This window comes from Kryptolebias marmoratus, linkage group LG10, assembly GCF_001649575.2.
Source record: "Kryptolebias marmoratus isolate JLee-2015 linkage group LG10, ASM164957v2, whole genome shotgun sequence".
Lineage (NCBI taxonomy): Eukaryota > Metazoa > Chordata > Actinopteri > Cyprinodontiformes > Rivulidae > Kryptolebias > Kryptolebias marmoratus.
Genome location: NC_051439.1, coordinates 14,084,476 through 14,110,547, shown reverse-complemented (window position 1 = coordinate 14,110,547; position 26,072 = coordinate 14,084,476). Strand labels below are relative to the sequence as shown.

At 41.6% G+C, this 26,072-nt stretch overlaps 1 protein-coding gene across 5 annotated transcripts in view; it reads right to left on the bottom strand.

The window, feature by feature from the left end:
* Window positions 1-523: 523 nt before the first annotated feature.
* esrrb (estrogen-related receptor beta) overlaps window positions 524-26,072 on the bottom strand; it is a 54,919-nt gene continuing 29,370 nt past the window's right edge. For 4 of the 5 annotated variants that reach the window (XM_025004619.2, XM_017410128.3, XM_017410092.3 and 1 more), the window contains 6 exons: window positions 24,938-25,347; window positions 19,954-20,079; window positions 13,211-13,321; window positions 12,618-12,779; window positions 4,337-4,606; window positions 524-1,605 (listed from right to left, as the gene is read on the bottom strand). In XM_025004619.2, the coding sequence (XP_024860387.1) occupies window positions 1,361-1,605; window positions 4,337-4,606; window positions 12,618-12,779; window positions 13,211-13,321; window positions 19,954-20,079; window positions 24,938-25,334 (1,311 nt within the window). In that variant the 5' untranslated portion in view covers window positions 25,335-25,347 and the 3' untranslated portion in view covers window positions 524-1,360. The remainder of the gene's footprint in view (window positions 1,606-4,336; window positions 4,607-12,617; window positions 12,780-13,210; window positions 13,322-19,953; window positions 20,080-24,937; window positions 25,348-26,072) is intronic. The other variant, XM_017410101.3, reaches the window with a different exon arrangement.

Below are 26,072 nucleotides of genomic sequence, written 5' to 3'. Positions count from 1 at the left end.
GTGTAAAAATAAACCCACTGTGAAGTGCCACCACTTCTGTTTTGCACCTGCCATTTACCTCCGTTTGGTTGAAGCCCTATAAAAGCAGGCACAGCTATTAAAAGATGGGAGGTGTCTAAAATGGCGAGAGCAGATGCTGGACACCTTGCTCCCTGTGTGTGGGACAGCTCGGCCACAAGCTTAAAGGGGGTCCAAAAATAGAGCCCGGCTGACATATGGACCTCTGATTGAACACGGAATCTCATAGACTTCTGCCACTCGGCATAAATCCTTTGAAACTTCCAGACCAAATCTGCTGATTATCTTTCACCTAGGCTGAATCAGGTCATCTATTTGCATGTCGAGAGGCAATTTCCACAGGCTTAACCCACAGCCAAATCTGGGGTTTAGTGCGTGAGAACCACCAATGCAGACCTTTGCAGCAGAGGAGAAATATGAGTGTGCCCCCCACAGATGTGACTGAGTTGGTCTTTAAGCAACAGCAGCATTGAATAGCACATGAATGATAGGAAATTAGCCTGACTTTCCAACAGCTTTCTTTATTGCTGAGTTACTACATAAGACAATTGACTATTTTTACCTGTCTATGCTAGATTGGTTAAACATGTGACCAGCGGGTTTTCCAGTCTGAGACAAATACACAAAAAATCACACTGCTCTGGAGAGGTATATCCATGGACATTTAAACTGATAAAAGAGTTCACATTTAGGTAACGACTTTCCTTGTTTCAACTCTTTTTTTCTTTTCTTTCTTTGTTTTTTTTTTGCAGGAGGAGAACAAGAAAAAAATGGCCACCAGGTTTGCCAGACTTCGAACTGTACACTCAACCTTCCAAATAATAAGTATTTACATGTCCTAGTTGAGTTCAGGCAAACAAACAGACAAAGCAAAAAAAACCAAAATGTGAGACAAGTGAGTCTGTGTAAGGTTGTTGACACCTTTTCTTTCTTTTGAACAATTTCTTAGGAACTTTTTCGCTTTCTGGAAAAACAAAAATTGTTATCTTGTTATCAAGATGTACTTATTCTGAAGATGCTGAGGAGCAGAAGGGTCCTTCTTCATACACAGCATGACCACTGACAATTACCAAAAAAAAAAAAAAGAAATTACTGTACATATTATTTCTTATATATTTTAAATTAATCTGAATTATTTTAATATTTATACTAATAACCAAGTTTTCCACTTGTTTTTTTTAATTTATTATTCTGTGTCCCAGGATTCCAGGAAGAGGAGGAGCGGGAGATGCCAGTCTCTGTCCTGCACTCCTAATGTGTGTCTCCCCCTCTTGAGAACCCCCAACCTTGGTTCAAATCGCTCTCCGCCTCCTTAATGTTGCCGTGGCCGATCAGCCTCCGATCAGACCTTGGCCTCCAGCATCTCCAGGAACAGTTTGTGCATGGGCACCTTGCCCTGCACCTTGATGCTGTAAAAGTGCTGCACAGCCTTCGTGGCCGTCTGCCTCAGCAGGGGCAGCGTCATGAGCAGTTTGCCAGCCCGTCGCGGGTCCTCCTGATGCTGGCTGCTCTCGTAGTCCTGCAGGGCCTCGTGGAGAGCGTCCTGCAGCTTCTGTACCGCCTCCATGTCCTCTATGTGCATGGAGTCTGCAGGGGCAAAAGTAAGAAAAATAAATAAAAAGCATGATGGATTTTCCAAATAAAAAAATGAGAGAACTTGAAAGAAATATAGTTAGCACTTATATACAGTGGTAATATAACAGTAGACATTGGGAAATGGATTTTTCAACTACAAAATTAAATCTCATGATTGATCTTTTTTGCTCCTGTCAGTAGTAGTGTGGAACAGAAGAAAATTATCAGTATAACTCACATCCTGACAAGATAAAAAATACATCATAAAAAAGAAAAAGAAGGAACATCTTCCTTATTTTTTTTTATATAATTACTCTGTGGTGGATGGGGTGGAGTATTCATACGGCTTTTGACCAGTGGGACTGAAAATCAGTGTTGTCTTAGTAAACAATGCAATGAATTTCACCAAAATCTCTGCTGTGAGAGTACACATTAAACACTGCACTGTTCCAAAGGACAGGATGGTGTCCAAAAACAAAACAAAAAAAAAGGTGCTTCATTAGAGGAAGTGGACACCACAACAACACGTGAGGTGAATTAAATTTTTTTCCTTCTGATTAAAATAAACGGCTTCTTCAAGGCAGGTGTGTATTTTCTGCACTGTAAAAACAAAAACTGACTCTAATGCAACTAAAATCTTTTTTCCCCCTTGAATAATTTTAAAGCAGCTTTCAGTTTCTCTGATGTTTCTCGATTTTACAACATTACCCTACACGCAGTTTTTTCTTTTTCTGATCCAACAGCACATGGTACCAGTCTACTCTCATCTTTGCTTCTTTCTGGCCCTGCTTTAGTCTCCCAGGCGCTCTCAGGGACAGTCCTGGGTGGCACTTTCTCTCACTGGTTAACTGGCATGCTGCGCTCCGGAGACAGCATGTCATTGGCCGCCTGACTCGTCTCACCTTGGCAGTGCATATTTCACCACACGGGACAATAAAAGGCAAAACAGATTTCAGGCTTCGCCCCAAATTCATTGACTGGAACAACTGTATTCCCAAGACCTTGAGACATTTCTCACCCTGACGGTTTTCAAATCCGCTGTGGTAAAATGAAGTAGGTCGTTTTGTAATGTGAATGTGGGAAGTGTAGGGGGGGTGACGGAGGGAGGGTGGCAGAACAAAAGCCAAAAAAAAAAAAAAAAAGTCACAGATGAGGATGTGGCGTGACATAATTATCTCTTGTTCTCTTGTTCTTTTCACACAGACTCACAGACTGCGTTCACACCCTAAGCAGTTTTAAAAATCAAATCAATATTTTGTTCTGTTTTTCACACTTTCACACAGACACACATTTTTGTGATGGAGCAAATCCAAACAGCCCTTTAATGGAATGTTTTACTGCAAAGGGGTGGAAAGAAAAAACTAAAAAAGAAGAGAAAATAAAAAGAGCAATGAAGACATCTCAACAGATGGGAATGAAAAGAGGGCAGCACACTCGCTGCTTCCTTCAGTGGAGGAGGGGTAGACTAAAAAAGAAAAAAAAACAACTTTGAAGAAACAATTTCCTCGCAATCCATCAGTGAGCCCATGTCGATCGAACTGATAAACTGCTAATTACAAAATCAATCGCTATGAATTTTCACAGCTGTCAGACAGAGGGGCTCCCGGGAGAGCGATGTCCCAGAGACCTTGTTCTAACATTTCGGACACCTTCCTCCTCCTCTCCTCAATCGCCGGCTCTGCTCACTCCCCCCCCCCACCATACCTGCCTCCCAAAAGCTCTGCTGTCTGAAAGCAAAAACCCTACATCAGCATTTTCATTTTTCAGCACCGGACAAAACAAGGGAAAGAGGCCTGGTGACCCAGGCGTGCATTGATCAGAGCGGGACAGGTCCTGCCTCCTCAAAAGGCACCTTGTCAATAGCAACGTGCCGTCTCCGCATTGGAACAAACGAAGCCCATCACTCCCTGATATTCATTCCATTCGACTTAACACATTTTATTGACAGGCCCCGCGCTCCTAATGAAATGCTAAATTTACCTCACATGGCTGCTGTGCCCTGCAGCTACTGTTATGGAGGTGGAGGAGGAGGGAGCACTGGAGAAATACCACAACACAGAAGGTGTTCAATTAAAAAAAAGTCCTCCATCCTTCTTTTCTCATATGCTGGCCTTATTTTTTCTTTTTTGCTCCATTTCACTATCAAAACTAAAGGTTACACTGAAAAGCCCTGAAAACACGTGGCATGACTGAAACTGCATTAAAAAAAAAATAGTTTGTTTTCTGCCTGAACTAAAAATTTTACTTCAGTTGAATTTTTGCCTTGAGGATAATTATTTTGTTAGTGACTCAGTGAATAAAAGACAAAAAGTTTTAAAAATCTTTTTATGTGGTTTATGTCAAATGTTTACTGCACTTCAGGACAGTTATAAAAAAAAACTAACAATAAATTTTAATTAACACTCTTGTGTCATTTCTTTAATTTTATTTAACACTGGAATAATTTCATACTTTGATAACACAAAAACTAAATGCTGAAAAAAAATATTAACTGTTTAAATGATTGGTTTTTTTCACAAAATTAATAATAAAATGTGTGATTCAAAAATTTGCTTACAAGTGATATTTAAAAAAATATGTCTACCTGATTTATCATCATTGTAAAGTTTTGTAAATCAAATGATAATTAATTTAACTGTTTTTTTAAACTGAAAAGGTGTTTTTTTTCCAGGTATTTTATATTTTAATAGGAATAATGCAACATTTATTTTTTAGTTGTGTCGGTGTGATGACCATATCCCACCTGAGTTGGCGAGAGCGATGGCTTTGAGCGTCACAAACTCCTCCTTCTCCACTTTGAGCTTCTTGTATTTGCGGACCAGCTGCAGGATGGAGACGTAGAGGTCGAGCAGGCCTGTCAGCCGTGAGTGCTCTTCGTCCATGATGTAGTCCTCCGCGTACACGAGCTCGTCTTCGTATGGCAGTGAGCGGAACACGATGCTGAGGATGAGGATTTCCATCCAGGCGCTCTGCAGTAGACTCATCTGGTCCCCAAGAGACAGGGTAGAGAAACCTGGATCAGGGGACAGAGAACTGTGTGAGGGCAACACAATGATAAAAAAAAAATAAAACGGCATGAAAATATATGGGCTACTGAGCATGTAAAATGATTTGACAAAAGTTGTATTAAAAAAAACGCATTTCATGGCGGATATTAAATCAAAACCATGTGATTGTGGCTTTGATCAGTAAAACAAACATCATTTTTCAAGCCACAGTAGCTGAGAGCACACACTGAGGCACATGCGGTTAATTTTAAATGCACAGTGGAAGGTCTTCTTTGAAGCTCGTGTCGGAGCACTTGACTGGGCTTTACTGTAAGTGAGGACAGTAAATCAGTGCAAAGGTCTGGGATACACAAAGCCATGTGGTTACCCCTTGTATTCTGTCGCTCTTCTATTGGTGTTAGGGGGATTAGCACCAAGACACATTCTCATTGGAAGGGTTGAGGACATGACATGCGCTGTGAAACAGAAGGAGGTGATGAGGGGACACAGACACAAACGTGTCAACCGAGAAAACAAACACGTGTGCACATCAGGCCCATGACATCTATATGTATGCACATAAATCCATACACATAAAAGTACACACACAGCCTGGGGGTCACATGGTTCAAGCCTAGCCTGGAGACCTGCTTAAATCCAGAATCTCATTCTGCAGCAGCTGGATGAGCTGAAATTGGCACGGGAACATCAAACCGCTGTCATTTCCTCTCAAACACCTCTACATATGCTCAGAATAGAACATTAAATAAAACAAACTGCTATATCCTCCCACAGATGAGCTCAGAGAAATTCAAACAAAATAAAGAGAGTTAAGCCAAAAAGCCAGAGGAAGAAAAAGTGAGGAGCAGACAGTCAGATAGCCATCTCATTCCTTCTTCTTTTTCCTTTACCTTTTAGCTGTCAATAAACTGCACGAAGCCCCCCCAAGCAGTCCCCACTCCATCTCCCAGCTCCCCTCCTCCTGCACGGCGTTCCTGCAGGCGGCTCATTCCGACAGCATATTAGACTCCTCAGCTCCGCCCCTGATTAATATGATTGCTTTTTACAACTTTGCTGGTGCCACACTAGCTGCCATTGTGTGATTAAAAGGCGATAGATTACAGTATTGACCAGGGCACTCACTGCACCCACATCAAACGTTTTCTCTTGAATATAAATGATCTTACTAAGGTGCAGCCACAAGCCTGATGTTTATCTCCTCCTGCTAGGACACTGCAAGCACACACACACACACACACACACACACACACACATTCATACGCACATGCAGCTGGAGAAAGAATAAGAGACAAAAAGCAAGACGCGTGAGAGAAAGTGGAAAAGAAATGGGGCAGAGGGAGAGGCAGACAGAGAGGAAAAAGAGGAGCCAGGGAGAGAGGTACCTGAGTGTTCAATTTCCCTTATCGTGGTGATGACCACGGCAGGGGAAGAGCTGCAGGATACATTAATTAACAGATTGTGATCAGAAGTTGAGGGCCTTCACATTTTGAAGGGGAATCAATAGTAGGCAGAAAAGAGTGCTAACTGAAAGGTGCTGGTGCCCAGGTAGACTGGTCAGAGCCTAAATTAGACCCAACAAAGCATACAGCCAAAAGCACTCAAAACACTTGACTATTATCAGTGAAGCCAATAAGCCATATTTTATAATGGCTCGTACACTTATCCAGGCAGAATCTTAAAATGCTTTGTTGTGTTATTTCCTTGTCTGCATACGTGGCCATTATGTTGGACAGAATCCGGACTGGCCAGAGAAAAATTGTCATGCAAGCACAGACGTGGTGCTGATTGCCGCATCAGGTTGGCATCACAATCACAGGCGAGGCTTTGTGTAGCCTTTTAATGCCAAGGAGGACTGAAGCGGAACTAAAGCGCTGCTCCCAGTATGACAGCTCGCGTGAAGGCCTTGTTCAGGGCTTGTTGAAGTGGCTTTGGAGTTGTTCTGATACAACCGACACCTCTCAGCCATATGCAAACTTGCATCCCAGCAGCCTGCAATTACCTTTGACGCTAAAAGTCCTTGAATTTAATCCAGTGTTGTGAGATGGAGAGGTAGTGTTTTTCCCTGCTCCGTCCGCTCTCTTCAAAGCCTAAATTATCGCTCCAAATGGGATCTTGTGTCGTTGCCTCGCCTTTTTCCACTCAATTTAATCGAGTAATGAAGTGACTTCCCGACTCCACAGGTCACGCGGTGCTTCGGCCGCCCGCACTCTGAAGGTGGCCCGGTTAAGTGCCGTCGGAGTGGGTGATTTCCCCTAATGAAATATCAATATTTACATCTTCATTTCCAGCCCACTGCCTTGGTGGGGTTTGACCAAACATGACACAATATTGACCAAATCAGAGAAGCCTGTCTGTGCACTTGAAGGGCCTTTTCCACTCCACTGCTGAGTGCACCGGGAGGCTGCTGTTTGAAATTCTCTGCAAAGATAATAACATTCACTTTGACTTCAGCAGCTTGATCAAAAAGAGATCATAGATTTAGGGATTCTCTCTTAAAATTCCCTGATTCAATTCTAATAAACCTCATAAAAATTACTAAATTTCAAATCAAACTAGATGAAAGGAAAATAAATAAACACAGGTGACAAATATTCTACCCTACGTCAAAAGGAAGAGCACTAAAGACCAAGAACAGAAGCAGAAACCATCATCTCTCCCTTTATTTTCCCAAAAGCCCTCAGCTGTGAGCAGGAGGGGGCAGCCCGAACCCACAGACGGCTGTTTCAAACCCCTTGCAGAGATTAATCAGAGCACTGTTTCATCTGCCAGAGCACAGGACGGTCCAAAATGAAATGCTGGAGATTTCTGTTGAGCTGGAGTTCATATTCTATTAATTTATTATTGTTTCTCTCTCCCCGAGGGCCATTAGCGCGAGTAATAAAAAGAGATGTAATTACGAGGCACGGCGGTCCCCTCCAGCTGCAGCCCCCTCGTAACTCACCCTCAATCAGACAACAGAGCAGACAAAGAGGGGGGGAGAGAGGAGGAAAAAAAGATGGCAGGGGAGAGAGGTAAAGAAATGGGGGATAAAAGAGAGGAGAAGATATGGGCCAGAGAGGAGGGAGATAAAAAAGAAAGGAAAGACCAAAAGCATGAGGGGAAGAGGAGCTGGGAGATAGAAAGAGGAAGGAGAGTAATTCTGGCTGGACGTGGGCTGATCTATCATGGCCAGCTATCAGAAGGACAAGCGGGCCCTGAAGACGTCTGCCCAGCGGCAATCTCACCTCAGCCAAGTCAAGTGCTCTCCGGGCACCAGTTGAAGTAAAACTGCCCCTAACAGGACCCCAGAGGTTCAGCACGTCTTTTATTCTAACCTCAAACTGGGACTCGTGAGCATACTGCCATGAGCTTTTTCTGTATCAAAGCTTTTCTTTTTAGTTCAGATGGCTGATTGAAAAGCAAAAGAGGTAGAGAGAAAATAGTTACACCTCTAATTTGTATAGATTTGCCTAATTTAGACGTGTGACACATTGTAAATAAATAACTCGTTTACAGGCTTGTCTACGAGGATTCGTCTGTGCATGTGAGTCGAAGCTGCAGACCGTGATTCGTCTTGAATTTACACGACAGCATCAGGTAAATCTAATCAATAACAGCGCGGTAATAAATTGCTGTGCTCAACAGAAATAATTTGACCTGATATCCAGCCACGTGCGCAACACAAACAGTTCAGTTTGCTGCAAGCTTTCCCCGGACACCGATTTGATGACACAAACGCTGTTTCATATTGAGCAAATTCATGTCAATACAAACTAAATTGACTTGGTGAAGAAGAGGCTGATGAGTGAAAATTAATCGCTCCAGCGCTCGCTTTCAGGAGAGTCGCCCATTTGCCTACATTTGACCTGATAACCGGCCTATTATCCCAATTGTAAGTAGCTGGAGAATGGCTGATTTGACCAGCGGTCTGTAAATGTTAGGAGGCTGAGAAACGTTAAATACGGTAATCCCCTTGTTTTAATCTGCACCCTATGACCCCCGACCCCAGCAGAGAAGTCTTCAGCCTTCCCTAGGGTCTCACTGGCCAGTACTGATTTCACATATCTCTGCTGAGCCCCAAAGACCAGGATGAATCAAGCTTTAATCATTACTGTAATTACACATAATTTATCTTCTCTGCCATCGAGTAACATTGCTTAATGAGGGATGGTGCTCCACGGATGATTATTTAAAGGCACATCAGAGCTGACTCAAATGAAAAACGCAGATTCAACACAAATGTTACAATTTTACAATTTTTATCAGTTTTATTCAACAAGATAAAAAATGCTGCAGCCCGCCTTCAGTCAGCCTGGTGAATGTCTCTTTCTGACACTATTCACTCCTGACTGCTTGTCTCCCTTCGATATACCCCCATCTCAATCTTCTTCAAGTTTTTCCTCCTTCCTCTCACTCTTCTACCCGGGTTCAGGCCTCAGCATCCACCTGATTGCTCAATCTATCTTTATCTCCTGTGTTGAAGCCTACGTCAGAGGGTAAATTGAATATACTAAGAGCTGTCTGTTGGTGTCTATATTTAATAAAGTGCACTGATGAGGTGTTGATTTATCGCTGGGCAGTATTCACACTCTATTACAAGGAGATTACGCAGCTTGAGTGGGATCAGGCTGGCAACACAGTAAGTACATTTTACAATTTAATGGCAAAGAGAAAACAGGAACCCTGAGGGGGCTCGAGGAGGGTGGGTGATTATGGCGCTGGGTTGAGCTGACACAAACACGACAACATACAAGAGGTGCGATCTCTTTTCAACATCGCTGCCTCTATGTTAACAAGCAACACGCCAGCCAGTTGTCTGTCAAACACACGGCTGATGAGCTGGAATTCAATAAAGCACAGATAATGAATATTCCCAAAACACAAGCCATAAATAAAACAGTGCAAACAAGCTTGATTCATTAGCTTCTTCTGGCCTAAATCTAACACAACAAACGCAGCAACATGATGTTAAGATGTTAAAATCTCAGCTGTGTGAAGAATTAATTTTTAAAAAATCCAATGACATTTTGGAAAACTTCAAACTCTAGAGGTGAAATAAATAAATAAATGTTTTGTAGTTAAAGAGCAAATCAGCAGGAGAGAATTCCCAGCTGAAAACTATCAGGCCTGGAAGCTTGAATGGTGGCTGAACACTCCCTAAACAACAAGCAGCTCTTGAATAAATGACATGCGTGGCACTTTTTACACATCACATTCCCACTGTGGGGGGGAAGAGACGCAGGATGCCATACAGTCACGGTTTTAAAGAAGGCAGCAGTGTCAAAGTGGTGAAAGGGTTTTTGGTGCACTAAAGCTTTGAGTATACTTAGTCCCTCCTTAAATCTCCTGGACAAAGTGGAATTGAGCTTTACATGATGGAGGGGGGGGCAGAAGGGGTGGGCGGCGTACTGCTATGTGTATCAAAGGTTGTTAGCACTTTAGGAGCAACAAACCATCTGTCAGCATCCCTGTAACACTGCCCCTAATGACCCTGCACCCCTCAAGCTGCAGCAGCCGAGACAGGGTGCGCTTCCTGGTGCTATTCGGAGGATCGACTCTAATGTCCAAAAGTTCTTCTGTGATTATCAATTAACCGAAGGCAGAACGGAGGCAAGGCTGCAGTCCGGCAATGGTACACCTGTATTAAAAAATCTGACATGTGACACCTGCCCGACCAGTTTGATTATTTATCTAAAATTACTGAAGAAACTAACACCTGTGAAGAGCTTCTTGCATGTAAAATGATCTTTCACAACCAAGAAAACAAAACTGACACTGGATCCTCCAAGGTAAAGGTATCATCAACGCTACTGATGCAGCGCTTATCCTCCACTTGCCCTCACATTAACACTCAACAGGGCCATTCTTTTCCACATTATACCAATTTTAAAATACATTTTGCAAAGTTAGCTATGAATAGAAGAAATTAAAAATCATCTGGGAGAAGATAAGTGCCAATTTTTGTGACATTTAAACTGTTGCATTTAGACTCTAGTTATAGGCCCATCTGTAAGTGGCCTAATCAATGTGCTCTACTTCATAATGAACTGTTAATCTTTTTAATTCCATCGCCCAAGGCCACAAAAATCCATCAGAATACAATCAGCAGTTTTTTCCACATTTCCTGTCTTGTCCTGTAGTGGATGAAGAGGGAAAAATAAAGCAGGAGCTGAGAATGGTAGACTGCCCTGGGGTACCGTTGGTGCATGGAGTGTTAGTGCATGGAGTCTCGCTCAACCAGTGAACCGTCTCTGATCAGGTTCAGCCATGTACAACTCAATTATGCAGCCATTTCATGGCCAGAGGACACCCACTGTCCTAATACAAACGCCACCACAGGGACAGACGCAGACCAAGCACTTAGCCGGAGTGGAGGGCTTTTGTATTTTAAATTATCATTTAATATAAAAATAGCATGTTTGATGTAGCAATGACAAAATTGAAAAGAGAGAAAATGTGAAACAAATGCATTAGTGTGAGTTGCTTTTGTTTACACAAAAACAGATCAGAATAATCTTCTTAAAGGCTATCATCTCACAGGTAATGCAGATTATTCTGTGCAGCCTTTAAGTTGCAGGTACCCGTTCTACTGTGCAATATGTGTTGGTATAATCTCATTACATGACATAAAAACTTAATGTCATTTTAGTCGAAATGAGGATGCACTTCAAAATAAAATCTTAAAGACTTTATTATATAAGGTTTAGTCCGTATAAAAATACTCTTTGAAGACATTACTTATAAAATAAGACTACAAATGTGAGTTGAAAGAAAACAAATGAGTATATCCTCTCTTTATTTTCATACCAGTGTCTTGCAAAATGCTGATTCCACACTAGCACAGTCTACTCTCCTGGGATTCTTGTGCTTGTTTGTGGTGCTGGAGTAATTTTTGGGTCACAACGATGGGAGTGTGTTATCGGGTCAGCTGTGATCCAGTCCTGAGTAAGCTCCTTGGTTAAACTCTCAGGCTGCTGACCATGCACGACCACGTGGGGAGTGATCCAAACAGTTTAGATCTGTAAGGCACCGGTGCTGAGGCCAGGCGCTGGGAGCATATCCACCTCTAATCTCCTTACTATCAGATCTGTACCTGATTATTACCCTTCCTTCTGAGAGGTACTTTAATACCTTTTGAGCACTATAAAAAAGGTCAGCTTCATTTTCAGCTGTTTTCATTTAAAATCTTTATCCATAAAATTCAACTCGAATGAGTGAATTAACTGACATATGTGTAGCTGCTCTGTATTTGTGTGTTTCAGTGAGGGTGTACAGACCAATATTGTAGTGATGTTGCACATATCTCGCACGCTGACAGCTGGGTGCCTGTTCAAGTTATGCTGATGAGAGGAGGAGGTTATGGAGTTGCCGCTGAGGGACACATTCATTTATTTTGTTACTTCTTTATGCCAACAGCATCGTAATGCTTTAGAGTTATAGGGGTCAAGCGTCAAGATCAAGCAGAATCTGCCTGGGTTGCAAAAAAAAAGAGCAGCTAAACAACATGTTCTCTGTCAAAATCAGAGGAAAACTCTCGAAGGAAGCAAAATCTCTGCTGACGTGAGGCGGTGTATTCTCAGCGGTGTGTCCTTAATTCAACAGCCTCTTATAACCTAACACCTCGTCTATCACAACGTCTATGGGGCAAGGAAGAAACATGATTATGCTCATCAATAATTCAATGGATGGTTGTGTGTTCCTGCTCTTGTGCGCATTCATGTGTGCATACGTGTATATGTGTGTGTGTGTGTGTGTGTGTGTGTGTGATATGATGTCTTATTTGATTGGGCAAGTCCCAAATTTTGTTTTAAATCTCCCAGGTGATTACAGCTTACAGTACATTGGAACTAGTCTGGTTCCCTGTCAATGCAGTAATCTTTGAAACACTACATTGATTTTTTTTTTTTTTTAGATACAAAGTCTATGCTTCTTTTAATTTTCTAAGTGTGAATGTTTGTTTTGCATAAAAAAAAAAAAATAAAATGAGAGAGCAGCTCTTTAAATTAAGATATAGCAGGGAGAAATGTGCGTTTCTACCTGGGATGTGTTTAGCCCAACCGATGATGACCACCAGCTCTCGGTCAGCCAGGTCACACAGCGTCGTAAGAGCCTTGATGTCACTCTCTGGCATGGTGGGGTCAGGCATGGCATAGATCTTTTCTGGCTCCGCCACCAACAGGTGAGACACTATCTTTGTGACTGAGGATTGAAAGAAAAGGAGTGGGGGTGCAAAAGAAAAGAGGTCAGAGGTTGCAGAGCTGACAGGATCACTGATAAACATGATAATATGATAAACCTTAAAGAATTATTTCATATTTTTTAATACATTTCTTTACAACTAAAACACAGACAATTTTTTTTCATGACTGAAATGGAACTATGAAAATGTGATATTTGTGTCCTCCAGTAGTCTGTAGTTGTTTAATATTGTTCATCTGCTCAGAGACTTAACATAATTCAGGTCTGACCAGAACAACACATGGCCTATATTTCCCACTAACAAACTCTCCTGTCCAAACCCGAGAGTAACAGGGGAACATGAGTCCGGCCTGACTGTGCCTCAGCTTTACCTGCACGTTGGCCTGGCAGAGGAGGGGCGACAGAGGGGCTAGTGACGGAGCAGTACTTACGAGGCTTTTTGGTAGGAGGGGGGAGCGTCAAACCCAGATACGGGTTGTTTTCTGTGTCCAGCCTCCGCTTGTACTTCTGCCTGCCCCCTCGCACACGGTCCAGCCGAACCCCTGAGGTAGAGGAGACAGAAAGAACATTAGATGAAAAGTGTGGATTTTTTTCCAGATGAAATTTAAGGAAAAGCAAAGGGATAGGTCAGATCTTTTAAAGCTGGGTGCTGTAGAATGATGAGGAACAATTATGATTTTACATGTTGTAGACAGAAACAGTTTCATTCTGACTTCAACAAAGTGGATTGCTTCTATCCTAAAACAATTTAATTCTTTAAATCACTGTCAATTTTCCATAACTTGGTTACTTACAAAAAACAGTATGATTATTTGCTAGAGCAAATAGCAGCAGCCAGAGTAACTATGTAATACAAAATTGACTGCTTTATAAAGGTTTATAAAATACAACTATAAAATGTTTGAGATTAGAGCAGTTTAAATATGACAACAAATCTAGTTCGGTTTTGGTTCTACTTGGACTATCCTGAAAAATCTGGTCAGAATTAAACTATTTCTTCAATCTGAGGTTGTGCAAAAAGCAATCTACAACAAGTAAGATATTAATTCTTCACAATATTCCCACAGAACCCCACTTTAAGAGATCTGAACTATCTTAACAAACCTAAAAAAAAATTAGGTGAAGTGTCCTATTTATAACACAAAATCCAAAATCAGTAATGTTGGCTCCTTTTATGCACACAAGCAAAATAAAAGAAGTGCACTGTGGCATATGTGTGTAAGCATGTGTTGGTGTGTGTGTGTGCACGTGTGTGTGTGTGTGTGTGGATGTGTCAGAGGGGTTGCTGCCTTCCCATATGTGGTCCATGCCTGGCTGGTCTACTGTGACACAGCTGAGCCCAGAGCAGGTCTAAACATATGAATATTTAATGCAGGGTCAATGATCTCACAGACTGGCCCTCTAATTATTTAGCTTTTGGGGTGAGGCAGACTGCATACTAATTAGCTGCCAGCTACCTGCCTCGTTGCTTATAGACTCAGGTGTGCTCTCCTCAATATCCACAAACAAAAACTACACCAGTCCACAAGCAAAGACATAGCCACACACATAATGCACAAAGCTTCTCCTGTCATACTGCAGATAGATAACTAGGTATTGCTTTCCCATAAAAGACCCCTATTTCACCCCTCTTTCACTGGAGGAGCACGGAGGCCTTATCACCCCCAGCCACACCTAGGGGGCCAGGTTGCACACTGATACTGTAAATGTCAAGCCAGCTTCATCGTAACATAAGTTATTTATTATCTCATTATTTGATAAGAATGTTTCTATTTGGATGTCTTTTTTCCATTGTATTAATTTTCAACATTGTTAGCATATTTCATCTATGCTCTTCTATTCTTTTGATACCACTAAACAGGTATTTGGTTATTTAATGCAATTGTATGCAAACGTTTAAAACCCGCACCGTTATATTTGTGTGTCACCGCTGCCGTGAGACCTAAATCTTAATCCTGTCAAGAGGGAGCATCCCTTCTATCTGTATACATAATGTAACCCCCAAACAAATTTAATATTAAAAGGCTGGATGAGAAAAGGTTCGATAAAATGCTTGAGGTGGAGGAGGAGTTAATTTGTCAGCTTCGTATGTCCTCTGAGTGAAGAACACCCGCAGCCAGAGCACTTCCTTGATGATTTCATCACTTTATAACAGGAAGGACAGTGTCAAACCTGGGTATTGTGTGGCCACTGCAAATGAGCCTAATACAATTTGCCCATCAGCAAGTGCTCTTGGAGAGGATGAATTTGGATGTGTCCCATGCACGACGATTGGAGGTCGCTCGGTGAATGGGAGTGAAAAGAAAATCAGATGATGTAAGACGAAAGCAGTGGGCTTCATTTAGCAAAGAGGAATTCAGCGTAAGATTTATGCAAAACTCTAGATTTTCACCCCTACATGATCAGAGCCCCTTCAATGGAGGGAGGGGGTTGCAGGAAAACGTATCATCATTCAACTGTAGATTTCGTCTACTTATATAAATTATTTGATTCCCTGGAAACACAAATCTGATTAGGATTGTCTTTCAATTTCCTGACACTGACAACCTACTAACCTAATTACCCCAAATTCCCAACAGAGTCTCATCCTTCCCAGCAGGAACCAGGGAACTACCTGTTCTTCACACACATGCACAAATGCAAGCTTAAGTACACGATGATAATGTCATTTTGAAGTCCAGCATAAAGAGAAACAGATTTGGTGGTGTTGTTTAATACAAGTTTTTGGAGTATTTTCAAAATATTTTGTTTCTTTTGGCTCAAACAGTTGTCACTTTCGGTATGGAAAATTCCTCTCACTGTCAGATACAATGTCACCACTTTCTACAGTTTCTTCCGGCTCTCCCGCTGAGACCGGCTTTTGCCAGGTGGCTTCAACTCTCCGTGTTCCTCTTTGCCAGTTGAGTCATGTGGCTGTGTCAGCCAGCGATGGAAGGTAGATCGGTGCCTCTTTTAATTAGAACAGTCCTGGCCGTAATTAACAGATGCTGACAGGAATTAAAGCTTGGCACTAACCTGTCTCATTTTACTGTCCAACAGGGCCAGACAGAAGCAGAGAGGAAGAGGGAGCGATTAAGTGCAACTACACAAGATTCATTCACTTGTGTTGACGTGCACTGTAGGCTGGACTTTATAGGGCCCTATGTGGGGTCTCTTCGGTGGCACCCAGCACTTTAAGTGGTCTGACTCCACTAGGTTTGTTGTCCTCCCTCCAGAGTAAACAGTAGGTGTGTTTAAAATGTGGACAGACAGTTGTGTATCACCTCATCCTAAGTCGTCTTTCTGTTTTATAGCCCACTATACAGTGGAGAGAGGGTAGCAGCGGGCGAGCTCGGGTATCACCTCTTCAAAGAAGGGCGCTTGTGGAAGGGGCTTTTGGCCAAGGCGGCTGGCATTTGCACACGGATTAACACAGGCCTCGAGGTGGGGGCTGGGGCCAGCTGACCTGGGGCTCTTCTTTCTCTCCAAAAACAATAATAATCCCCTTCGAAGCACACTCCTACAAAAGGGCCTGTCTTCACTCACTTTGTGTGGTCAGCCATGGTAGGGGCCCTTATTTTGAGTCGCTCACCTGTTCGGGGTGTCTCTCCATGGGGAAAGTGTCAGGATGTCTGGGATGGTTGGCAATGCCAAGGGGGGCTTAGGCCGACCCTATTTTAGATGGGAAAATCAGAAGGCCACATGGCAAGGCATGGTGAAGCTTGCCTTTCAAGGAAGCCGCCCGACTAAACTGCCGTCAGCACTATTTCAAAGGGGCCCCGTTGCCAGCTTCACATGCTTGCAAGTGTGTCGCAGCATTTTTAATCACAAATGGTGATGAACGAGGGTAGCAGAAAAATTGTCACACATTGCCCCCTCCTCATCTGCTGACCCCGGAGGCTGCCATACTGACACCCCTGACAGATACTCCGTTTACAGGTTAGCTACAGTATCCCTGCTGACCTAACATCCTCACATGTTCTGATAATTAGAAAGGCTAAATGGCACTTAAATCTACTTCAGATCGTAAATGACTGTATTGTAAAAATAATTTAAGGGCGGTTTGCCACAGAAAAGGCCTCTTTTTGCTCTCTTTAATGCCATTACTATGTCTTGGTTGCAGATTGTTTTTGTTTTAATGCTGTACAACTTTGATCCAGTGTGATAAATAATATTCTAGGGACTTTACAGGTTAGGATAATGTGGGTCCTGTGTAAAAATAATGTTTACTTTATTAGCATGTACTGTATATCAGTGCAGACAATTTTAAAGTAGATATTAATTATGTTTTGCATTGTACTCCTAAAGTTAACTCACGGTACCTGCATCAGCTTTATCAAGAGGTCTGAAGCACCTCTCCAGTGCTTCATTAGTGGAGTAAAATAACTGTAGACTCATTCCTGCACTTTGTTCAGTTTATACAAATATGCATGTGGAGGAATCTGTTTGTGAGCGAGGCACGGAAAGGAAATAAAGAAAGCAACTGCCACCAAATGATGTCAGTGTAATCTCTCAATACTATCTTGTCTTCTCTCTTGCTCTAAGCTCTGATCCGCCTCCATTGATCAGAGGAAAAACCTGTTGCCCCTGACATTTGATTCTTTTATTGATCACTTCCTCTTTTATACAGTCAAAGGAAAGTGGAGCGACTAAACACTGGGTTTAGCCAGGTCCCCTGTAATTCCTGTAATCTGATTGCTTATCTTTAGCAGAACATTTTGCTCATATCGCCTCTTCCCACTTATAGGTATAAAAGTGAAACTGTGATACGGGGGAAATATAAAGGCTTAATTTCATTAAACTGGTGCTGTCAGGCCGTGATTGATTTATATCTGTTTCTTTGAAAGGGGTAGAGCTGTACTTTGTTAAAGCAGTAAAGTTATAATTAGGTGATTTTCCATTGAGACACATTGTGACCTTTCTTCCGTAATGAAAGTAAGTGGCATCCTCAGTCACATGAACGGTGGCCATCTCCACATCATGAGGCTGAGCGTGGTGTTGAGCCGATGGCTTCGTGGAGCTTACAGTGGACACAGACCATGTGTTTTTCTTTCCATTTAGACTTAGTGATATTTTAAAGTGCAAGGCTGCAAGTCACTATAAATCATGACAAATGCCATTAATCACTGTTCCTATCAGTAATTTAGGATCTATAATAACAGTTGCGTAAGACTTAAATCGAACAAAGGCACTAGCTTTTGCATTGTGACAATAACCACTATTTAAAAGAGGAGTTCTTCTCATTTTGGTAATTTGCTGAATTCACAGAAGAGTGCATTAGAACTCAAAGCTTAGCTGAAGTGTGCATATTTTCACACTCTTAACTTTGACCTGACACTGGTCATTCATTTATAGCCACGACCACATTTTTTTTTTTTTGGTAGTCTCTTATTCTCCAGGATGATATATTGGCATAAATTTTTCATCAGATAGTAATGCGATTACTCTGTCTTTCTGGCACTGAGGCTTTATCTGGCTGCATGCAGTCCAGAGGATTCTGTTACTGTGTGGGGATCCATACAGGCTACAACTCTGGATTCAGGTGGTGACTGCATATATGTGCATCTATAAATCCTGAGCTCCAACGGGAGAATAATGGGAGGAAGAAAGGGGTGACTCAGAGTTAGACAGATAATCTAAAAGAGGAAGTTTCTAAAAATTTGTATTTGAGTATTTGAGAGGAAATTCTGCTTTATGACCCCTGTCTGAGCCACACAACAATCATTAGCACCTAAAAAACACAAGTCATCAGGCTGGGTGATATGACTAAAATATTACAATAATATTCTTGTCTGTTTTACTCTTTCTTGATCTTGTTCACAATGTTCAACTTAATTATGCTCTTATTGTGCATATATATATATATATATATATATATATAGTAGGAATTAATTTAACTACATCAACATACTTTTCAAATGTGCTTTTATGTATTTACAATTATATTCATGTTGAACATCTTTATACAATCAAGTAGAAGCTGTCATGGCTCAAGTCTAGTTTGTTGTGACTTTAACTCAACAAAATCAGCCTCACATATATTAGGAATTAGCTCATATATTCATCCAGAGCAATTCATAACTTCAATTTCATCTTTATAAAGTTCTGTAGCAGAAAAGAGGTTTATATTTTGAAGCTGTTTTTTTTTTTAAAGTGCCTTAAAAATAAATCTTGCCAAAGGAGTCTGGGATTGTGTTAAATATTGTTGGGAAAAAAAAGTGCTCAGGAGAAAGCAGCATACCCAAAGAGACTTCTTTCCGCTCGTGTTTCTGTACATTAAGAGGGGATGGATCGATGTAACGTGAGCATGCCAGTCTCTTTGACAGAGAGAAAAAGGCTAAGTCTCGTCTATGAAACTCTACAGCAAAATATGGCTTTACCAATTTGGATACTAAAACAAATTATAACTTAAACATGCTTTCAAGTAATAAAAATCTACATGCTGTGTCTGTTTTCTTTTTTGGTTTGTGCTGAGTTACTGGTATTTCTGATGTGTTGACTGAAATGTTCTAGTTCTTACGTGAATGATTTAATTCTGAGATAATTTTATTGTTGATTCCTAAACCACTGCTATTTTATATGAAAGCCTAATATGTTTGATGAAATTTTCACCTGGCCTTTTTTCTACCAAACATTTAAGAAAGCTGAGGTTGCATAACACAGTAGGTTAAAAGAAAAGCAGAGAGATGCTACCCCTAAAGGCATCAAAAACTCAGCGTCGCTTGGGGGTTCTGTTGGTGGCAATATTTAGTGAGAGAGAAACCCTGGCCAGACAAATCCATTTGAAGCATGTTTAATTGTCACTGAATTCCCTGCTGGCATGACTTTAAAAAACCATCCACAGGAAGATCGCTTTGGAAAACATTTAGTGGATCAATATGTCAGGGAGAGCTGAGACTGTGGCGAGTGTGTGCTGAGGGACCCGGCGTGAGCCTCTCCAGCTGGAATACTGTTACATTTCTATTGCTCAGACAGCTGGATCAACCTATTCAGCATATTTCTGTCCCCAGCTCAACTGCACATTATTTACTGCTGTGTAGGTACGGGGAGTATCTTAGAGCAAGTTGTAGGCACAAGAAAAACACCGTGGAACTGATGTCTGCAACAATCTGGGACCTAATTATCCTCAGAGAAAGTATGTGATGTTGAATTGTTGTTTACGTGGGTGGAAGAATAATAAAAAAAATGTTCTTACTCTTCTTACCTTCTTTGAGCATCCCCACTTTGAGGCATTTCATGAAGCGACAAGCCTGACAAGATTTGCGTCTCCGTTTTGTGATCTCACATTCATTTGTGGCTGGACAGCTGTATTCTATGTTACCTGAGGAGTACAAGAAGGAACCGATTAGCACCAAAAACCTGATTTAAAAGAGTGAACATTTTCCTATCAAGAAACTATATTTTAGACTTTCAGGTGTTGCTAGTGATGTAAGTATGACCAATGTGTCTGCAGTAATAAAATAGTTAATAATAAATACTTTTTTGCCAATTAAAAAGATGCAAGTGGATGAAATGTCCTCCAGTGAGTATCTTCCAGCCACAGCATGAGGAGAGGTGGGGTTAAAGTGCAATGATGGGGGGTTAGGGTAAAGCTACACTGGTCCTTCAGGACTGTTCAGTATATGCCACTGTGGTCCAACACTAAATTGGCCTCATTAATTCTGTGCGTGTCCCCTCCAGGCCCCGGCGCTGGCCATGTCCCCCTGCGCTCATAGAGGCCTGCCATTGCTTCAATAGCAGGCTAAAGAGCCAGACACGCCGCCACGGACCACTTTACATAATACTCCTGCAGACCCAAACCTGTTGTTACCACTGTTGCTACTGTTGACTATTTACATAGTGTACAGGCAAAGAGGCCTTATGCATTATTCAACCACAGCGTCTTGAAAAAGAGTTTCATTGCTACACAATGAAAGAGCCTGCTCTGCTCTGGCATTAGGAATAGAGCAGGCAGGATATGTGAGTCTCGTCTCTGCCCGACTCCCTGCATATAACTGTATTCAGGAGGTTTCAATGCAGGGTTTCCGTGTAATAGTTGCTTCAAGCCCAGGAATTTGAACCGTCCTCATCTTGACTGGGCTTTTAGCTTCCAAGCTTTTGACATTGATATTTGTCTCAACTTCTTGTGTTTTTTTCAGCACCGTGGTCAAATCTGCCCTTATCATTATCATTTGAAAAGTGCATCCACTAAAGTACATGAAGGCAACAGAAATTCACTCTAATAGCAAAATGTGCTCTTTGTATCTAGCATCCCCTCTGTTTGTAGTGGTGAATATCACTCACAAATATATCAGGATTGCATCCCAACATCTTGTTTTCTTCACAGCTCTGACCCTCACTCCACATTTAGTTGTGTATTATTCCACTGGTGTTCCTCCACCAGCCCTTCTACACCCTTTAACAACTTATGCAATTATGTTAACATTATTGGACAGATCAAGAGGAGGGTCCCAAGATGTTATAAATAATTAGAAATTCCTCCTTTTATCTGGGTTAGAAATCATTATGCTAATTCTCGTCATCTCTTCGGGATTGGGGTAAATAAAGGTGTGAAAGAGGCAGCTGATGAGCTCTGATTGCCTTTCCTCTGTCTGTTTTTTCTGTTGTCATAGCAGAGCAGACCATAATAATCCAATTCATTTCCCACAAGGTGGAAGGAGGCAATCAGTGCAGTCCTGCAGGGACTTAATGCTTCAGTCTTTTTTTTTTTGTTTGTCCAGATACACTAACCACTCATCAATTGTCATGTAAAATACTAAATAAATGTAAACTAAATGAGGGTTTGTTTATTCATTTGAGTGCCCTACATATGTACATGCAATGCAGCATTTTTATTTTTTTTTTACATACGCTGACCCGACAGTGTGAGGTTGCTTTGCTGTCAGGGTTATTTTTTTCCTACTTTTCCTTCCACCTTTAGAAACCACACCTGCTCGTGAACCAAGGCACTTTGATGCTGCACTTTCCAGGAAAAAAAAAAAAAAGAAAAGATTCCCACACTGCTGTATCCACCTGTTCCACCAAGCTTCATCGGACGTTCTGTTGGATCAAGCTTCTCAAAGCTCACTACAGAGCAATGGGTGGATTAACCAATTCTTCGTGTCTGCGTTCGGTTTATTTTTAGAGCAGGGAGTGTTTTGGTATCAGTATACACACACTGTCTCGCTGAGGTCCTGCATCACAACCTCCTAAAATCACAACACACTCTTACTCATCTGAACCTCTATTTATATTTAACCTAATAAAAGAAATAGAAAACAAACAGCGATTTAGGCAAATATGGGTCAATTTTATGATCAAAATATGAAAACCACACTGAGTTTGAAAACATGCGATGACTCCAAAACTCAGCAGATTGTGATCCTGGTAACTATTAAACAAATGTCAAAGGTACAATTAAACAGCTATTCATATTTCCATATTTACGCAGACATTAATGCTATAATGTATGAATGCAGTTTAGTTTTTATTCCTTTTCTTCTGCAGCATAAAACATCCTGAGTAGTGTTGGAGTCCATGAGTGCATATATACTAAATGATGTCCAGAAACATGTCCAGAATTACTGTGACAGGAACAGCAAGGAAAGTTTCACCTTCACAAATAAAGCACACTGACTGGAACCGTTTCAACCCAAAAGTCGTGTTCAGGTTTATCTGTCTTCAGAGAGGCTACGGTATGGTTACCCGAAACATTACAAGGTGAAGGGAGAAGAAAAAGATTTCCCTCCTTTTTTCTCTCTTGATAAGTATCTGTCTCAATCTATTTTATGGCTTTTCAGGACCCATGCCAGGGCACAGAGGGGAAAGTCAGGTCTTGTAAGTAAATTACAGTAAAATGGCAAGTATTTCTCATCAAAATCTAAACTGACTTTTACAGGCTTACTGTCAAGGTCTATTACTTCACATAAAAGAGGGCCACCGAGTTCAGTTGGTTTTCAAGCAATTTTACACTTGGGTTCAAAATGGGAAGAAAACATAGTTCAATAAAGCATTTATGTTTTTGATTGGTGGGGCACGTGAGATGTTGGAATGGATGATGATAAGGGAGCGATGAGAACAAGGGTATTTCTGGGATGGATAGAGATAAAGGTTGACATTAATTTGGGCCTGGCCTTGACTAATGCAACTATCCCCATGTTTAAGTTCAAGTGGCTTTTCACTGTATGAATAGGTGACAGGAGATGAATTTGTTGAAAAGAAAGGGGCTTCCACCATCAGCTAAAGAACCGAGTCTAAAAGAAAAGTGGATGCGATTCAAAGATTCAAAGAGAAAGCACTGTAAATGGGAAAAACTAAAATCTTAACATACAAATCTGCTACAAAGAATAAGTTGTTGAATCACAAGGTGAGCACAAGGTGATGAAGAAACTGTCATGTACATGCTTAACATTAACTTATCATGTTTGCCCTGAGTGTTATCGAAGAAATGTGATAAAGGCCTGGGAAAGACAGCTCCTTTGTTTTCTTCTCATTAGAGTGGGCCGTCTCACACTCCACCCTTGACTGCCTCGTTATTCCTTTAATTAATCAGTTCTCATCAACAGCACCCTCTCATTCTTTCAAGGGCTCTCACTACGATGTGCGATTTACTGCTCGCGTTTTCCTCGAGCAATCCTGCATGTGTTTCTTTTATCATTTCAGAAAGGCTTTCACCTCCCCCAAAAAGTCTCTCCGTCCTCCTGCCTCCACTGCTCGGGACCCCTGTCTGATTATTATGCCATTAAGCCTCTCCTCCTCTCTTCTGAAAGAGCAGCAGGGTCCCTCTCCAATCTAAAGAAGTCCTGGGTTTTTTTCCCCTCCTTTCCCTGAAATTACCCGGCGACGCGTGCCTGAGTTTCTAATTGGCATGCCCATCCCTGGAGACGGCCCCCTCCCTTCCTCCTAATGAAAAGCCTCGGCCTTAATTACACTTTCCAAACGCTGATTGTTATTGACAAAACTCCTGTGGCTCGGACAAACGACGGAAGATTAGCTCCATTACAGGCAGCCCTCCAAGAAGAGAAAGAGAGGGATTTCGAATCGACAATGCAAAGTGAACGGGGGGAAAAATAGAGGAGCTTTCAATTTTTTTCCTCCATGTACCTTGCTCTTAATTGTTTGGGCCATTGCTCCACTTAAGATGTCTCTTTCTTTCCCAGTGTTCAATTGTGTTGCTGTCAGTGTATTTTTACTGAGGGGACAAAAGCTCAGTTATGTTACTTGAGAGAAAATGTTCATCTTTTGTCAATAGATAGGATTGCTGATGGCAGCATGGGTAAACAGGAGGATTTGGCCTAATGCTTTTGTTTGCCTGCAAAAGGTACATAGACTGTCTAAAGCTGATAGGGCTGTAAGGTCCAAAATCAACACCAAGTATCAAGACAGGCAGCCTGCTCTGTAATTCCTGCAATCATTTACTGATAAAAAAAATACTGAGTAAAATTGATGAAAGATGTAATAGTCTCTGTGCTTAAACTACAAATTCATATTTTTCTTTTCAAACATCTCATTTAATTAGATTCAAAACTATTTTATTTATTTTCTCCAGTGCACATATTGCATCTCTAAACCAGCAGAGATTAGTCCTAAGCAGCTGTGCCTGTTGTGCAGATTTTTTTTTTCCACACTCTCAACAATATCTTCCTCCTCCTGATTAACCTGGAGCAGAGCGCACAGTTTCACAGTGGGGGGTCTTTCATTGCCTCCATAATGAGGAGCTACGATACATTGTGCCTTGCAAATAGCCACATCAGTTCCAAGGCACACACATGCATGCATATACAGGACAAGCATAATAAAGAGTGTTTTTGAACCCCCTCTGCAATTGCATCTGGGCAAACAGCTCCCACTTCCTGACAAATCGTCCCTCTACATGACAACGTCCACATAATAATCATAATCTTATGTTGATTTTTTTCCCCTCATGTTGAAAATATTCTGTCCCTGTAAAAAAAAACTGTTTGAAAAATAAAAGTTTGCATGATTTTTATGTTGTTTTTTGGACACTGCAGGTCTCAGAGGTAAAAACATATATGTACATCTGATGAATTGTCATGACTGATTCAGAGTGATTTCAGTGTTTCTGAGAGACCAGAGGTTTCATGTTTGAAGGGTGTTGGTGTATGTGGTGATGCAGCAGCATGGGATGAAACAACTTGTACTGAGTGTTTGATGGGGGTAGGTGAGAGGAGAAAAAATACCTTGTATTGTCCTTTTAAAAAAGGCTTTGCAGGCCTCACAAGAAGCTACCCCATAGTGATACCCCGAGGCTATATCTCCACAGACCAGGCACAGCCTCTTGGGGAGGGAGTTCAACATGTATTCGCACTTAATGGATGAGTCCTCCATGATGGTGCTGGAGCAGTCGTCGTAGCGCTTGCGGCAGGAGCCGGCACCGAGCCCGCCGGGGGTGAACATGGGTGGAGAGTCCAGGCCGTTCGAGTGGTTGTTCATGGCGTTGACATAGCCGCCGCTGGCATCTGAGTTGCCACTGGGGCTGTGGTGGCTGACCGTGTCGATGACCGAGGAGGGACTGGATGGTTCTGTCTTGATGTAGGACCCACAGCTGGAGGGTAGATGCCGTTCATCAGCAGCCATTCTATTCAGCAGCCTGGGCAACGAGTTGGGGGGGAGGGGTGATGAGAAAAGGAGAAGAAGGTGAAGATGATTAGCAAAAATTTTCAGAAGGTAATAAATCTTATCTACCTGTGTACAAAATTCTAGAGTTAATACTACTAATCCACTGGAATATATGTTTTAACAAACTCTTTATAAAACATTTACACGCTCAAAATATTTTCAAATGTTTTGCAACAAAAATGACGTGTTTCATAAAAATTTGCTTATAGAGAAAAAGGTTTGGGTGCAGTTTGGATCTGCGATAAATTGAAGTCATTTGCAATATCGATATGACACAAACTGATACATTGATAAAGTGATGACAATAAATCTTCAGGATACCGTGCAGCTCTAATCACCGTGTTCTAAAATTTACATCAACCAGTAAACCAGAATCCTAAGTGCTTCATTAACCACACACTATGGCAGCTGTTAAAGTCCTTCAGAGAACAAATACACACACAGTTGCACACACTCGCTGTTCAATACAAACACACAGACAGAAAGAGAGGAAAATGGAAAAGAATAGGAGACAGGGGCACAGAAAGCGAGCTCTCTGAAATAACCTAACACAAAAGCACACACACACACACACACAGAGCAAATCAAGACGGGGGCATCTCAATAGTTTAAAGAGCACAGCGGACCTTGGCTTGTCTCCTTCAGTCAGCAGTCAACCAAAAGGAAACATGATGGCAAGATATTGACTTTTTCACT